Source organism: Halictus rubicundus, chromosome 1 (genome assembly GCF_050948215.1).
Source record: "Halictus rubicundus isolate RS-2024b chromosome 1, iyHalRubi1_principal, whole genome shotgun sequence".
Taxonomy (NCBI): domain Eukaryota; kingdom Metazoa; phylum Arthropoda; class Insecta; order Hymenoptera; family Halictidae; genus Halictus; species Halictus rubicundus.
Window position 1 is genome coordinate 17,755,452 of NC_135149.1, and position 16,378 is coordinate 17,771,829.

At 41.2% G+C, this 16,378-nt stretch overlaps 2 protein-coding genes across 3 annotated transcripts in view; one reads left to right on the forward strand and one right to left on the reverse strand.

The window, feature by feature from the left end:
* Positions 1-1,067, forward strand: part of Dsh (Segment polarity protein dishevelled) — a 13,156-nt gene extending 12,089 nt beyond the window's left edge. Inside the window, exon 10 of the mRNA XM_076791139.1 lies at positions 227-1,067. Coding sequence (XP_076647254.1) covers positions 227-267 — 41 coding nt within the window. The 3' untranslated portion in view covers positions 268-1,067. The remainder of the gene's footprint in view (positions 1-226) is intronic.
* On the reverse strand, positions 914-16,361 carry LOC143355905 (neprilysin-4). 2 transcript variants are annotated; one of them, XM_076791090.1, is made up of 15 exons: positions 14,559-16,361; positions 14,286-14,485; positions 12,809-12,954; positions 11,442-11,587; positions 10,653-10,912; positions 10,313-10,570; positions 8,771-8,973; positions 8,531-8,710; positions 7,958-8,169; positions 7,669-7,891; positions 6,016-6,192; positions 5,753-5,915; positions 4,742-4,951; positions 4,560-4,666; positions 914-3,902 (listed from the first exon to the last, which is right to left on the reverse strand). In XM_076791090.1, exons 1-15 carry the CDS (start codon positions 14,663-14,665, stop codon positions 3,627-3,629), a joined length of 2,868 nt encoding a protein of 955 aa, XP_076647205.1. In that variant the 5' UTR covers positions 14,666-16,361; the 3' UTR covers positions 914-3,626. The 2 variants fall into 2 exon arrangements, with proteins under 2 accessions (XP_076647205.1, XP_076647214.1); XM_076791099.1 differs by lacking the exons at positions 914-3,902; positions 4,560-4,666 and having other exon boundaries at positions 4,748-4,911.
* Between the last annotated feature and the right edge of the window lie 17 nt (positions 16,362-16,378).

Genomic DNA, 16,378 nt, shown 5'->3' on the forward strand with positions numbered 1-16,378 from the left:
TATTTGAGTTGTCGCCATTTTGAATCGTTGAAGATGGTATCGAATCCAGTATTTTCTATAGGAGATAATACGTTGGAATTAACGATGACGAAATGGAACCAAAGCGTTAGAATATAGTGTATCAAAAGTAGAAGGAACATTGCGTCGTTTCGCCTTAGGATTAAGATAGAGTCCTTTCGGCTTGGCTAAGGGGAGACATAAAGAACGTTTGTTTTCTGTTTTCCAGATGAAGAGGACATTCTGGAGTACCAGTTTCTGCATAAGTGAAGATATATTTGTTAAACGCAATACGTATACGTAATACGGTGGTAATAGGAGTTGAACAAGAGCTCTAAGGTATATATATATGATTCCGCTTGAGTTGGGATCGTGCGGATGGAAGTAGCACACGCGAAACATATATTTATATATTTAATAGGCCAATTTTGATAAAACGTCATAGAAGGTAAAGGAATCTAAACTCTCGTATAATTTGTAATGGCTATACATAATAGGATATAAGGCCATCGAATTTCACGTGGTATTTAATATCACTCCGAGAATGTCTATATATAAATAATTATATATACGCAATCTGCATTAAAAGTAAAGAAAAAAAAAAGAAAAGGGGGAAATGAACGAAAAGGAAAAATGGTTTTCGAAAGACGGGGAGCGAAGCGTGGTTTCTTTGACGCAGGGTGCACATGCAGATTGAGAAACGAGGCGAGAAAAAAGATTGCGGAAACGGGGAGATGGGAGAATGAGACACTTAGTTCACTTTCTTTTTGGTTTCATCGAGCTCGAAGGATGGCGGCAGGGCTTGTGCATCTCGAGAACTAGACCTCGATAGGGCGTTTCATTTAGAAGAGAATTCATAATCGTACAGGATTGTCCGTTTCATTGTACCGAGTACCCTCGTGTATTGTAAGGGCAAGATAATTATCCAGAAAATTCCTGATTTACCAGTACAACTCACAGCCGCGAGTCTTGTAACCAAATACGGCCGTCGGCCCCGAATGCTAACGAGAATTAATTAGTATGAAGCATACCTCTGTACGATCACCAACCAAAAAAAAAAAAAAAAAGAACCGAGAACGAATCAAGCTTTCTCGTAATATCTAAACGGACTTTTGTATAAAGACTTTTTGTGAACGCACGATTTTTTAATATCGACACGACGACAAACGAAGAGATCCTTGTTCCAAAGATCTACGATATCTTCCACGGTCGAATCTGCTTTATACTAAATAATTGATCACGCGACGTACACGTACGATTTTATTTTTACTACTCGTTACACTCAATTACTCGATACGAATGGCAATACGTAAATAAATTGTAAAGATAAGATTGTACAATTTGATGAAACTTTCTACCCTTCTGTCTGCGTGTTCACTATCTATTCCGGTATCCGAGCATCTAGTTACCGGGCCGGCTACTTATCAAACGTCATTTCAAGTTTTAATTTAACTGTATAAATACACAAACTAGAACCTTCCTTTTAGTCATATTTTAATCCTGAATTCTTTACTTTATCGTCTTTACAAAGCCGAGATGATAAATCAGTCAAATCTTTAAAGAAATATGAGTTATCGAGAAGAAGCAACGCACGATTGTTATTTTAGAAAACAGCTTTCATACGCTACAAACTAATGCAATTGCTTCTGTGAAAATACAACAGACAGTCTTGCTGCACAATGAAATCAAAAGAATGTTTCAAATAATACCATTTGTTGAAATAATTATTTGGAATACGTGTTTATGTATTCGGACTGAAATATCGTTTTACAATTTTAATTTCTTGCATGACTTTTTTCTTACTTTTAATTTGTAGAACGCCTCCAAGAAGATCCTCACTTGTAGATTAATTAAATGCAATTTTCCCAAGCAACCCAGGATGCTAATGTTCTACTAGATGGTTCCCGGATACCGGAATATTTAAATAAACGATATCCGCGTGAAACACAGGTGTGTGTGTGTGTCTGTGTGTGCGCGCGCGCGCGTGTGTGAGCGTGTGTGTATCTCTCGGTAGCCGATCGAGACGTTGACCAGTCAATAACGAATCGAAGGAAAGTTTTATTGATTGAAGCGCACTTGAGCTGCCTCGACTGAAGTATTTTAATGTCATTATAGAGTACCATAGTACAAGCCGACGAAGATGATAGTCGATCGATATCGCATCTACGACCGATAAACACGTTTCTTTCTTGTATTTTCTACCCCGGCGAGAGACTTTTCTTGAAACTTTTTTTATTCGAGTACCCTGCGACGTTCAACGATTGTTCTATTTATTGTCTTAAGCGAGACTGCAGAATTTGTATAAAACAGGACAACAACAAAAAAAATAACGGAATGAAACTAAGGCTAGAGAGAGAGAGAGAAAGAGAGTGTGTGTGAAAGAAAAAGAAGGATGGAGAAAAAATGAAATGGGTAAACGACGAACAATTTTCGCGTGTGCGTCGGTGGAGATCTGCAAGGACAGGTGTGCCAGGCTGAATGTTGACGAATTTTTACTTTATCAAGCATTCTTACGGACGTGAACGTTTCTAATCCATAGTATGTATGATGTACGTTGGATGCGACGAATGATCGCGAAAGGCTCACACGATTCCGCGAGGAGAGAAGAGGCGCGACGCATAAGTTATAAAACGACGAAAAGAATTTCAATACATGTAGTAGTGTGTGGATATACAGGGAAATAGATTGTAAAGATTTTTATGACTGTCTGAAATTATTATTGTCTTTGGTGTCTTACAGTTTTTATTTCTCGAAAACAGCGCAGCTGTTTCGTCTACCTGCTCTTCACACGATACTCGGGTCCAGCAAGCCGAAATATCGTTGTTCGTTTCTGTATTTTCCTTTTTTTTTCTTCTATTTTTTAAGGACTTGTTTTTAATTGAGAAAACTACACAAGAGTATTTTGTTAGTTACAGCTACCCTAATCGGTCACCGTAGCGCGTTCGTTCGATGGCGGCTCGGGATTTATGTCGCCCCCCTCGGTTCTGCCATCTTGTTACTCTCTAACGAAGAGATATTTCAGTCGCGACGAAGATCAACGCGAAGCGATTGTTCTAGAGAATCTACTACCCTTACGAAGCGTGAGCATTACTTGAAACGCCTGCTGTGTCGGAAAAGCGAAGATTAACCCCGCTATAGCGAAAACGAAAATTTATATAAAGACCACTTCCCAGTAAGATTTTTTATATCTGGATTTATCTGACAGGCTTCAAATTGCGCAATCAAACGTTGATCGCAGTCCTGATTAATAACTTGTGCCGTGACAACTTGGACACAAGTTAGTACAGCACAAGAGTTTCTTTTATCCTGCGTAAAACAGAATTAAGGAGAATCCAGATCGAATGATATTAATTCGAAAATATTTTCCAAGGAGAATGCCAAATTTCCAGACTGTAAAACGTCAACTTCATTTTCCAAAGAGTGTTAAAAGGAAATCTTTGAGTACCTAACGTACGCGAAGAATTGAATCAGGTGATCTAAACACGCTACAGCAGGGTTAATTTCAACGGTCCCGCAACCGTGTTCGACCAGCACGATCTAAGAGGCAACGCGATACTAATCTCCCTCGTGTTCACTATGAACGAAGCGAAGACTCGTGTCGATCCGCGACCGACGAGTTTCTCGGCTTGTCACCAGACTGAACACTTTTTAACAGGGTTCATCGGCGCGCCAAGCGGACAGTTGAACACCTCCGAGAAGTCCTCGGAATTGGACAGGGTGCCGATCACACGGAACTTCCCAGGAGAATGCACAGTGGTTTTCAGTTTGTTCCTGGTTGCTTCCGGTCTCATCGAGCCGCACCACACCTGCGCGAAATTCAGGAAGAACAGCTGCTTTCCAGTCGCATTCAATCCCGGAAGGGTTTCGTCTGCATCCCCGTTTTGGCGCAGCCATCTCTCGTATGCCTGAGAAGCACAAATTAAAGAGTTGTACCGAGTGTACGAAGTCGAGGTAGAGAGCTTTTCTTATTTAGCTCCTGCAACCCTGATTTGGCTCAGCCATCTTTTGTAGGTCTGAGAATATAATTTTTAAAGGTTGAGGTTGCTATGTTATAGTAGAAGGTAGTGAGAAGTGTTTTCATCTGTATTTTTACTTTCAAATATCCGTGAAAAAAAATTTAGTTTAGGGGTTGCATTGAAGCTACCAGGTCATGATTGGCAGCTTCTGCGAAAGGAGGGTCAGTGTCCATGATTTGGTACAGGTATCTTTCTCATGGGTCAGAGAGAAACCATTAAATGTAGGGGTTGAAGTTGCAAAGTTATAATAGAACACTTGTGATGGCCTGTAAAAGGCCAGTAAATTCGAAGGTTGAAGTTGCAAAGTTGTAGAGTTATAGTAATAGCTTTTGCTATTGATAAGCGGGGTGGGTTTCGTCTACAGCCTGATTTAATCGTAGCCATCTTTTCCATAGGTCCGAGAGAAGCCGGTAAAAGGAAATAAAGGTATCAAGTCTTAGTACACAACATTTTGATATCCATGAAAGTATACGAGATCTTTCTCCGAGGCTTCGGTATCAGCCTGCCAGGTTCAGATTGATAGTAACAAAGCTGTCAGGGACTCACGCGGAAAGCTTGTTTAATGCCGCCATTATCCGCGATGTTCTCCCCTTGCGTATTGATTCCGTCAATCTGCATCCCAACTTCGCTGACGATGTAACGACTGTATTGGTCTGCAAGATTAAACGAGTTTTCGAACTTATGAATGGATGTTGAAAAAATGGTGGGAGGGAACGTGCGTCCATTACCGATAAGACACTGGGCTCGCTGGTGAAACCCGTAAATAGCCTCGTCCTTCCACCAACGATGCAGATTGCCGTCCTTATCGAACAGACGACCCTTATCGTCGAAACCGTGAGTGATTTCGTGGCCGATCACCACACCGATCCCGCCGAAATTCAGGCTCCGGGGAAAGTATCTGTGATAAAATGGCGGCTGTAGTATGCCGGCTGGGAACACTGAGGGTGGAAATTAGTTCGTAATTAGTCGAGCATTGAGCACAATGTCAAATTTTGCAGACGAGAACGAGGGACTGAATGAAAAGAAAGCCGGTCTTTAATGTTCGAACTCGATAGAATTATGTTATCAATTATTGAGATAAGAACAAGGAAAAAGACTTTGGAATTTCAACTTGACTTGCATCGGTTGAACGCGGCGACGCTTTCACCGCGAAAATGAACGTCGAAATATCGATTCTCTTTGGTAAATGAATCATCACGCAAACAGAGCTTATCAGGCTCAACGACAGATAATTAACCCTGCTTTCTTCAACTAAAACGCTACGTAGTTTTACCTTTAAGCAGCTAAAGACAAAACAGACTCTGTTGCAATCTACAATATGGTTTATACAAATGTCATAAAGTCATTCGTTGAATTAAGTTCCCGAAAGAAAATATACTCCTGGTTACAAAATTAAGTTCAAAATAAGTTAAACGAATTTCATATTTGCGAAAATCAGTGTGCAGAAAATTTTGCTGCAATACCATTGCAGGATTCAATGTCCAATTCCCTGATTACATTTAAATATTCTTAAGATAAATGTTGTAGCAGAATTTTTCATTCAACCCACTCTCTGTTTTGCAACTTCCTTCCTCTACTTTTGTCCATCTCAGTGGTCTTCAAACTGTGTTCCTTATTACCTTTCCGATAACTTAACAATGTTTCTTCTGGAAATTCCAAAAGATTTCTGATCTTAGGGGTTTTGTGAGTCGACAGAATTTGAAGACCACCAATTTATCCATAGAGAAACTCAAACTGACTTATCCTATTCTTGCTTCGACTATAATAAGCGTTGACGACGGCCGGCGCGGTGATCCATAGCGTTTTGTTTACGGGGCTGCCTAGACGTCCTTGTCCCACCCTGGTCAGATGTTGCAGAATATTTAACGTGTTCTCGAAGTACTTGTCCGAGCGGATAACGACCTAGAGTGTCAGAGCATTAGCCATGTGTGCGCAACGTCGGCCATTTATCGCGATAATCTAATCTCCATCGGGGAAACGGAAAGTCAACGTCCAGGCTTACATCCTTGTAACGCTTGTTCAACAACTTTGGCTGCAAAATGAAGTCGGGATAGCCGATTCGCAGCAGCATCGCGTTCACTTTCTCGGTAGCCAGCTCTTTTGTCTCGTCGTCGATCCAGGTGGTCTCGTTCAGCAGCTCTCTGAAGGCTCTTTGGATCTCTCTAGTCATTGACAATGTCTGTGCCAAAGGAAAATTATAAAATCGGATCAGATTTTATCAATATAGGGAATAAAATTCTATTCGACTTCGCGAGGAATGATCCAGAAACCGGAAGTTCAAAAAGTTACGAAACTTTGGGGATATGTAGTGCATGTGTAGGTATCGAAAAATAGTCGAATTTTCGACGGTTGATTTCACCCCCTCGGAAATTATAAAGCGTTACGGACGAATATCTCTGAAAATATTGATTATACTTCAGATTATATTTCAGATAAAAGTTGTTCAGTACCGAGGGGGACACCATATGGTGAAACTTTTATTTTTCCCGGTGGACACTCCAAGGTGAGATGAAGGTCAACTTTGTTTTTTTAAATGGAATGATATGTTTTTTATCCATCATCAAATAGTGCGTTTTAAGATGAGTTCAATGATCTACGACTCAAGTTCATTCAAGGTCAAACTTACAGGGAAATGCAGAAAAGGTGTGATCGTTTTATTTGGACTTTAGTTTCGTATGTGTTAAAAATGATTACCTCTTACTTCAATGCACTGAACAATTCTTTGTTTAAATGATTTTCCATGTAACTTTGCTCGACATTTCAACATTTATCTTAGCACAACCTTCGCGTATTCTGACTTCCATGTTTTCACGCGTCGTAGGCTTAATGGACATTACGGGGTTTTTAATGTGACTCCATAGAAAGTAGTCGAGTGATGTTAAATCTGGCGAACGGGGCGACCAGGCTGCAGAACCTCCTCAACCTATCCACCATTCTGTAATTTTTCCTGCATTCTTCTAGTACCATAAACATATCAAAATAATTTTGATGCATTTCCATTTTCACCACCTATTTCAGTACTATCGTTCTGCGATGGATACCTTAGCACGAATAGTAATGAAAGTAAATTGACTATCTTGCAGAAGAGCACAGTAATTACATAAATACGTTTGTTTTCATCTCATTGATAATGACTTTGATGTTGTCCTGAGTAATGCTGACATTGAACACATGTTATTGTTTTGGTGTAAAAGTTCGAAGGCACGAATTAAAGTTACAAATAAAACGATCAAACCTTTTCTGTATTTCCCTGCAAGCTTGACCTTGAATGACCTCGAGTCATGGTTACTGAACGCATCTTAAAACGCATTATTTGATGGTGGATAAAAAACATATTCTATTTAAAAAAAGAAAGTTGACCTTCACCTCACCTTAGAGTGTCCACCAGGAAAAATAAAAGTCCCACCACATGATGTCCCCATCGGTACTGAATAACTTTCATCGGAAACATTTTTGCGTATAATCAATATTTTTGAAGATATTCATTTATAACGCTTTATAATTTCCACCCTGTATACACACATATCCTCAAAGTTTCATAATTTTTTTTTATTTTCGCGTTCAGCAATCATTCTTTCTTAGTTGAATAAAATTCATATAAAAAACCTTATATACCAAAAACGCATACAATTCACAGTCTAATTATGGTACTCACGTCGTCCTTGCTCTTCTCGTCGAAATACTTTCTGACGAACATCGATCCGACGGCCATGCCCATGTTTGAATTGACCTGACCAACGCAAGTTTTCCATCTCGAGGGCGCCTGTTCTCTGCCGAATAGGATATAATAAAATTTCTGCTTGGCTTCCTGAAATCGGTCGTCCAAGGTGTTCACCCTGTGTCTGACGAATCGCCACAGTAGATAATTCGCGATGGTCCTGCGAACAAAATGATTAAGCGAAACGCGTTTCAGGAATAATTTGACTTCACCTCTGTTAGAGTACCTTGGACTAGTTTTTGACAAGAGGTTCACCAAATCCTGAATATATTGCAACGCGTAAACGACAACCGGTTCGGTAACGTTCATTGGCCGTGCTAAAACGATCGTCAGATACCGGTGCCAGTTGATTTGAGGGACCAAATTCCTCAGCGCGCCGATGCTCATTCTCCTATAGAGTTGCGAGACGTTTCCCCTCTCATCGGGAGAGGACGTGATCTAAAAAGTTAATTACATTACTTCCGATGCAATTACAGACAGTGGAAACATTTTCAGCCTATTAAACATATTAACGAAGAAAATTTTATTTTACTCCAGTCTGATGGAAATCAGATAGAAAATTATACTTATGATCGTACACTGCTGTTAGTAAAGGAATAAAAGAGAAGAAATGCAGTCAGTTGATCTGTGGTGGTGATGGTAAACGGTTCTCAAGAATCGTTTCGTAATATTCTACCCTCAAACTGTTATTTAATCAAATAGTAATAATCTCTCGATTAACTAAAATCGTAAGAGAGTATAATAGAGTCGACTGAAAATTCGCGGATTAAGCTCATTCGATTAGAAAAAGATCATGTACCTTGGCCAATTTCGTTTCGAATTCGATCAGCTCGTCTGCATCGTTGGTAGCGTTCTGCAAAGACGCGCCCAGCAGAGTCGCGATTTTGATCAGATAATTCTTGTACGCCTTCAGGTAGATCATGTTCGATGGCTGAAGAAAGTAGTCCCTCGTTGGAAGTCCCAGCGACGTCTGATCGAACTGCAACGAAAATTCTTGTTCGAGGAACTTCTAACGAAGACCCACGGCTTCTCCCGTTACCTGTATTATATATTCGTCGCTGTTCTTGATATCCGGAGCAACCCATTCTGAGATCAGGATATCGTTGTTGTAGAGCCTCAGCTGAGCAACCAGAAGCAACCAGTCGAATTTTTCTGGGTCCCAGTTAGGTCTCAAGATCGGCCAACCACCGAGTTCGTCCAGGAGCTCTACAAGCGGCCGTTCCATGCGTTGCTCCAAGATCTCTAGCCACATTTCGCGCGTTAAAACGTTTCGATGGCCCATCATCAAACTTGTAAAAGTCAACTACAGATTACAGTGTCTACTCGGTAATTGTCCAAAACACGACTCTGGCCAGGAACAATTATCAGCTAGAAGATACTATTCTTTGATCCACTGCCGAAAGTAGAAAAGAACAGCGAAGCTCGAGAGGCCTCGGTCGCCGAGGAGTGTAAACATAATATGAGTAGGGTGTATCGGTGTGCGACTACTACTAATCCAATAACAAAATTTCTTTATTTTTCATTATTTTTTTATGGGACTTTCACCAACATATTCGTGGAATTTTCTAATGGAGACGATACCAAATATGATATAATTCCGTTGATATTTACTTGTGTAACGAACGATGAAAGTTTCGGACGCAAAGGACGCGTGGACTTAAGCATTTATATGAAAGGTTAAACTTTTTTGTTATTATTATTTTATTATTATTATTTTTCTATGAGACTTTCATCAATATATTTGTGGAATTTCTCTGATTAAAATGATACCAAAACACGGTATAATTCGGATCATATTTACACTAATCTTCCGTTAATGTAATTGTAATGGGAAGTAACTTTCATAGTTCATTACACAAGTAAATATCATCGGAATTATATCATATTTAGTATCATTCTCATTAGAAACATGCTACGAATATGTTGGTGAAAGTCTCATAAAAAATAATAGAAAATAAAGAAATTTTTTTATTCGATTAGTAGCAGCCCCTCACGGGGTATACTCCCGGTAGCGGGGATAGTTCTGGAACAATTATAGGTTAGATATTTGGGACATTCATCGAGTAGAGACTTATACTCGGCTATCTACATTCGAAAGAAGCGAAATCCAGTTTTTTTTTTACATTGTACTGTCAGAACACTTGATTAATGTTTAGCATCTTGCATTTAGAATAAATTTCCTTAATAATTAGGCTTAACATAGTTTCTTTACTTTTTACTTTGTGGATATCCGCAGACTAATCATGGCTAGATTTCATGCATTTATCACAAAAATCAACAAATAAATGTTGAAACAGTATCAACACTAATCCTACCACCGCCGGTCAAAATGACCGGTTCCAGATTTTTTATTTTACAGTTATTGAAATCATAGAGATGCTTTCGTGGGAAATGGTTAAATATATATATTTAAGAGAGCATGCAATTCAATCAGCAATTCAATCTCGTTATTTTTATAAGACAACATGTATTGGTTACTTTTAAGGCTCGGTAGGTTTAGTGTTAAAACAATCTAAGAATTCTGATATTGTACACCTAACAATCATTACTGGCAACATGTAGAATTCAGATCTGTAATTACCGTAATTCATGCAGCTTTGGAACAAATACTTGGCCTTGACGGTCGCGTCGTCAGGGATCGCTTCTAACTCGGGTGGTATGGGGCCCTCGAGCAGCTCCTTGAGAACGGTGTCCAAGGACTCCCTAATCATTTCGAAGGTGTCGTAGGCCGCCTTGTCCTTCGGTATGGGATTGTGCCTGGCCCAGTTACCGCAGGCGTACTGATAGAAATCCTCGCAGGGATCGGCGGTCCTGTCCATGTACGTGAGCATGATTTTTGCTGCGGCGAACATCTGTTTCTTAAAAAGCGTGTGAGCAGAAATTACGCTAGGTCGGCTAGAGGGACAGCGTGCCAAGCGTACCTTGAGCTTCCCTGATGTCCCAGGCGTCCCCTTCGCCCTTCCAGAACGTGTGAAAGTTCGGTCCTGCCTCGTCGGTTTGCTCGTCCGTGATCGGCAAGCTCGAGTCCGGATCTTCGATCGAGATCGAGTGCCTGCCACCCTGCTCACCCTCGTCGGACTCGTCCTGGGACTGCTCCTCGTTGTCGTCGTACTTCCCATTGAATGGTCTCGAGCGAAGCTCCTCCTCGTTCTTATGGTTGTCGCATGAATGCTCCCCGTAACTGGCAAGATAACGTTAAAATCTTAATTTGTTAAATCTTATTCATGATTCGTAACTTTGTGAACAAAAATCCTACAGCGATCTGCCTAGGCTCGTTCTAAGGATTGATCCCTCTACTTCCACTCTCCCAAAATTATGTGTTTTAGAGGGCGACTTTTACGACCTACAAAACGAGCGAGAAAGTGAAACTGGACCATTTCTTGAAAGCAAATTCGATTTTACAACGATTATAGGGAGCATAGAAAATTTTGTTCGCGATTCAAATCATGGTGGATTCGAAGATTGAAGTGTCCCCTTTACATTGGCACCGTAAAAAGTGACGTGTGACTTTTTATTGCCGTTTTATTGCGCTCCGAATGGAAATCGTGCCGTTGGCATTAGAATGACGCGAGATAAGGTTTAGCGATCTTTCAATCACAGTTAATTGAATGCTAATAACAATGGGGTCTGGGTCAAGGGAATATCAAATAGATAACGACATTCGTTCCCTGTGCAACAGTCTAGGTTAATTTCCCGGTGGCCACACTAACTTTCGATAGTCGTTGCTTTCTATCTTCGAGTTTTCCTTTACCCCGTCGTTGTCTATCTCGGGGTAGTAATCGTCCAGGAAGTTGTCCGAATTTTCATCCGTGTTCCAGTTGTCTATTTTCCCGGTGACGTAGTCGGTCGACTGCGCCTGCACACAATTTTTTAACATTTGTTTCGAGAGCGTCCAGCGTTGTCTTATTAATCGCTTAAAGTGTCGGCTAAAGAATCGAGTAACGAGACGAGAGACACGAGTGCCTTCGAAATTGATTTATATTGGGAAACGTTATTTTCTCTCGTTCAGAAGCGCTCCTACCAGTAGGGGGAAAGAAGATAAGTCAAGTTTAATTGTCCTTGTACGAAACGAGAGGATTGGCAGTGGGACGATCGATATTTCTACCAGTGCACCAGTAACACTAATTTGATGTTGATTAACGCTAATTAACGTTACTGCGCACACGACACTCGTTGCCCGGACTGTCTCGTTTTTCTTCCGAGGCATATCGCCCCGTATATCATTATGAAAAACCCGTTAAGAAATGGCTCTAATTCAGAGGACAATTCACGAGATCGGGAAATAATTCGGACTTCGAGAAAACAATAAAATGTAATGCAGCGATCGGTCTCTAAAAGCACAGGATAGTGACGTAACCGCCGGAATCAATCGCGTTTTGTCAAACACATCCATAAGTAACTAAATTTTCTCTTTGAGTTTGATCTGCAGAGTTACACCCTTTTTTCTTCATTTTTATGTCCTTTTCTCTTCATTCACCATTCCAAATTATAATTATTGCTACGCAAATTGGAAAATTTATCCGGATTAGGAGTTTTACCATTCTGATACTGATCCATTAAGTAACTAGATAATAACACGGGAAATAAAAGATTAATTCCTGAATAAATATGAATGAATATGCAGACTTTAAAAATAGAATTCCAATATTCTCTTACAAAATTGACTTGTAAAACAGGTATTTTTAATTTATCGCACACCCATCGTGCACGCTCATAGTCTTCCAAATTATAATTATTGCTATGCAATTTAAGAGTTCGTCACGCACGATTTTGTTCCCCTACGGCGATCTATTAAAACGCTTGTTAAGGTGACTCGATTTGGAAGTATCTTCTACAAAGAATCTTTTGGATGCACGATCATCGAGAAAATGATTGTGACCGTTTTTTTTTTTGCCGATTGATAGCTGATCGGTAGGAAGCTAACGAACGCGGACTCGAAGAATTGATATATCGATTGGATAGACGTTTTCGGTGGAAAGGAACGAGAAGGTGATCGGGGAACGAGAAGAACACTATATCGAGCGACTAGAGTGTATCTAAAGTAGTGTCACTTTCAATTTCCTCGCGGATAATGTACCCCGTCGAGTTCTCTCTTGCGTCGTTGCAGCTGCTGCGGCGGAAGGACCGTTTCTACTGGAACGTAGCTAGTTTTCATCCCAGATATCGGGATTCTCTCGTCTTCCTCTTCCTCTCCAGCTCGTTCGGTTTCGGTATGACTGGTCGCTGCCAACAGAAATTAGCGTTAGCCGCGTAATCGCGCCCCTAATCGATCATCGAGCGAATTTCCACGTTTCTTTCGGGTAACTACATATTCGCTTCATTCTTCGCGCAGATGAATAAAAATTTGCTCTCGGCAACAATCTCGCTGAAGAACTCGCTGTTTCTAATTACGAAACAATTAAAGCTCGTTGCCATCTCCGTTTCATGCGAGTACCGTTCTACTGGAATTTCAATGGCCGGAAGTGGTAACGTTACGCGTTTTGTGTGTGCATTTTCTTGTCGGAAATGTCAGCGGATGGCCCTAGAGATATCGGTGCATCAATTCCAGAACACTTTGCGCTCTATAGCGAACGTACTTACAATCATCTATAACCCTGTCATAGTGACCGCGTTAAAAGCGATGCCGATTAACACTGTGACTATAGGACGGATCAAAATTTGACCCATTTCAGATTTCGTTGTGGGGAACGATCAACACGTTCGCAACTAGCACTTATTTAAGCAAGAGCCTTTATGGTCACAATGTTCTATTAAATGCTATATATCCGAGATATATTACAACGAATTAAAATCCGAAACAAGACATTGTCACAGAAAAGTGACAAGTTCTCCGTATGTACGATGCTATGCGTTGGAGTTGCAAATAACGATCTTCACAAAATTAATTTGATCGTCTAATATATAAAATCGTGAGCGTCACATATATGTGACACTGATTGCGGGCATGTTAAATTCGTCAAGTCTCGTCGAACTTTGTCAATTCTATAAGCCACCAGAAATGGGTCACTGTGATCGTCGTCTCTTCTGGCGTTCATTTTTATTATACGGAGTATTTACACATTTTTCAGATATAAGAGAATATGTACAGCAACGAACATTAATAACGTCCCTACTGTATGCTCGCCGGAAGAAATTTTCTATTTGATAAATGGACCTCATCCTGACTTTTATAAAATAATCCATGAAAATTGGAATTCGCGTGAAAAGACCCGTTTCTTGACGGAATGAAACCCATTAACGGACGTATCAACGATCGAAAGAACGTATTCGAAACAAGAACCGCGATCGTACTGTAAATTTTGAATTCATGTCAGGTAGCACACACGCGTAACGCGAATTCAGAGCGATTACGAGGCAACGGGTGGTTAATTCCTTTATTATGAATTAATGGTTTCCCGCGATCCTTCCAGCGTAACTGTCCGTCAAATCACGGCCACGCGCACGCACTTTGCTCTAAACGGATCCTTGAGTAGGGAACAGGCCGGACGTCGTTAAAGTCAAGTTCATTTTACGATCGGCAACGACTACAACGACGACGACGACAACGGACTTACGCGGCAATGTTTCCTCGGTCTTATCGTCGGGCCTGCGTCCGGTTGTGTGGATCAGGTAGTTCCGATGATAGGGCGCCTTCCCGATCACCTGGGACCGCGACAGAGCGATGAAGATGATGGTGATCGGCAGCAGCACGGCTGGTATCAGCAGCATCAGTTTCACGCGAAACCGCCAAGTGTCGTTCCCTCCCATGCACCACCTGGACAATCCGACGTGAAAGAACGGTTTGCGAGATTTTACTCTGGGACTGGGAAAATGCCTCGGGTACCGACTTCAATCGTCCGGTCTCCTTGTTGATGGCCAGACGACAGGACGGGCAGGGCCCTCCGCTGAAGAAGTCGTCGTCGTTGTATTGGCTCAAACTGCTACCGCCCCTCATCTTTTCTGAAACGGAAGTCCCGGTCCTCTGAGTTTGGTCCCTCTACTTCATGGTACGATCACACAAGGTGTTTTGTCACGATCGATCACACTGTATACGCAGATTTTACATCGCCAAAGACGAACCGGCCGGGGTCCCCGCTCGCGATCGATATGAGATCGAAGATCGTACTGGCCGAGGACGGAGAGGCGACGCGGATTGTATCTCTGTGGCCGAGCACCGATTCCTCAATGGCGACACTGCGCCCGCAAAGAAGAACAAGCGGCTGGGCTCTGGAGCTATTGTACGGGCGGCGATCACGGCACGAATGTTAATGTAACATTGCGCGTACGGGGCAAATTAGTCCCAGCGACATTTGTACGGGGAGCAATTTCCATATGTAACGTATGTCGGCGGTCAACGCCAATGGCGGTGGTAACAACAATCGAGGCGGAGGCTCGCTGTACGTGCACGCACACCGCGATGGCCATTTTACGCGCTCCTTACGTCCAGTTACTCGTCAATCGACCCTAATAACTTGCAGTTATCGTTCAATAACGCGACGCGCTGTTTTACATTCTACACGTGACCCCCCGACGTTATTAACGTCTTTTCTCATCGCCAGCACCGGATTGCTGTTACAAAACGTAAGAACCCCGAATGGCCGATCCTGTCGACAGACACGGCGCAACCCTTTCGCCGATGATCGAGGATTCGACGACCGAGGACCCAGCCCGGTCGGACCGATCCACCAAAAACCGGGCCCGTCTTTTTCAGCGACTCTACTACAGGGATCGTAAGTTGCCGAGGATCTACAAGCTAAACAGCATAGGGACAAGGGAAGCTAGCTCTACCTAATCTCCTCTAGGAAGCTTCGTTTGCTAGCTTGTTTATAATAATACACATCGTCATCCACTAGATCGTTAGGTACAATAAAAACATTTATTGAAAGACTGCTATAAAAAGAGAGGACAGCGATCTAAAAGAGGAGGAAATCGTAGAAGGAGAACAAGAGAGGTACTGATAAACTCGTTAAGATTTGCAAAGACACGAACAATAAATCAAAGATAAACACAGGATATTGTATAGTTATACGACAAATGAAAGAAAGATTGTATTGGTTTAGAAATAGATTTAACGCGAATACCAGCAGAAATGTATGTAAGTGTGAGTATGCGAGCGGTATGAGAATGAGTAAGTTTAAACTAAATTGTAAAAATTGTATACTCGGCAACTTGCGATCTCTGCGCGGTACAGTGAGATAACAATCGAAAAGATTCGTCAAATTTTCAGAATGTAGATATTTAACTGGAATATATCTACGACACCTATTCTCTAAATTTTTAATACCAGCCTACATAAAAGAGTTTTCAAAAGCAATTTTTACTATTGTGTTTACGATTTTTTTTAAGGTTTTGGTTTACGGATTTATCATCTGATGAGCATAATGCCAGGAACTATCTCCAATTAATTACTTTAGAATATTATCTTACTGTTAGCATGTAATTTCCTTCTACTAACACATTCTTCATGATTTGCTAGGAAATTCCAGTACACTATGTTGCAGCCATAAAGATCATCCTCTGGAGTCATCATGATAGAAGAAATTGTAATATTCAAATCTCTAATATTCTAGAAACAAAGTTTTTCAATATGATTTTATATCCTTCTTTCCGTAATGACGTCGCGACTCGACCAAATACTTGACAGCATGAAATAAAACTCTTATAGTTC

Coding starts and splice junctions, on each gene's coding strand:
- LOC143355905 (XM_076791090.1), bottom strand. CDS start 14,665: ATGAGGGGCGGTAGCAGTTTGAGCCAATACAACGACGACGACTTCTTC. Junction 10,571..10,652: donor GGACATCAGGGAAGCTCAAG/GTACGCTTGGCA, acceptor TGTTCGCCGCAG/CAAAAATCATGCTCACGTAC. Junction 5,916..6,015: donor TGAACAAGCGTTACAAGGAT/GTAAGCCTGGAC, acceptor CTGACACTCTAG/GTCGTTATCCGCTCGGACAA.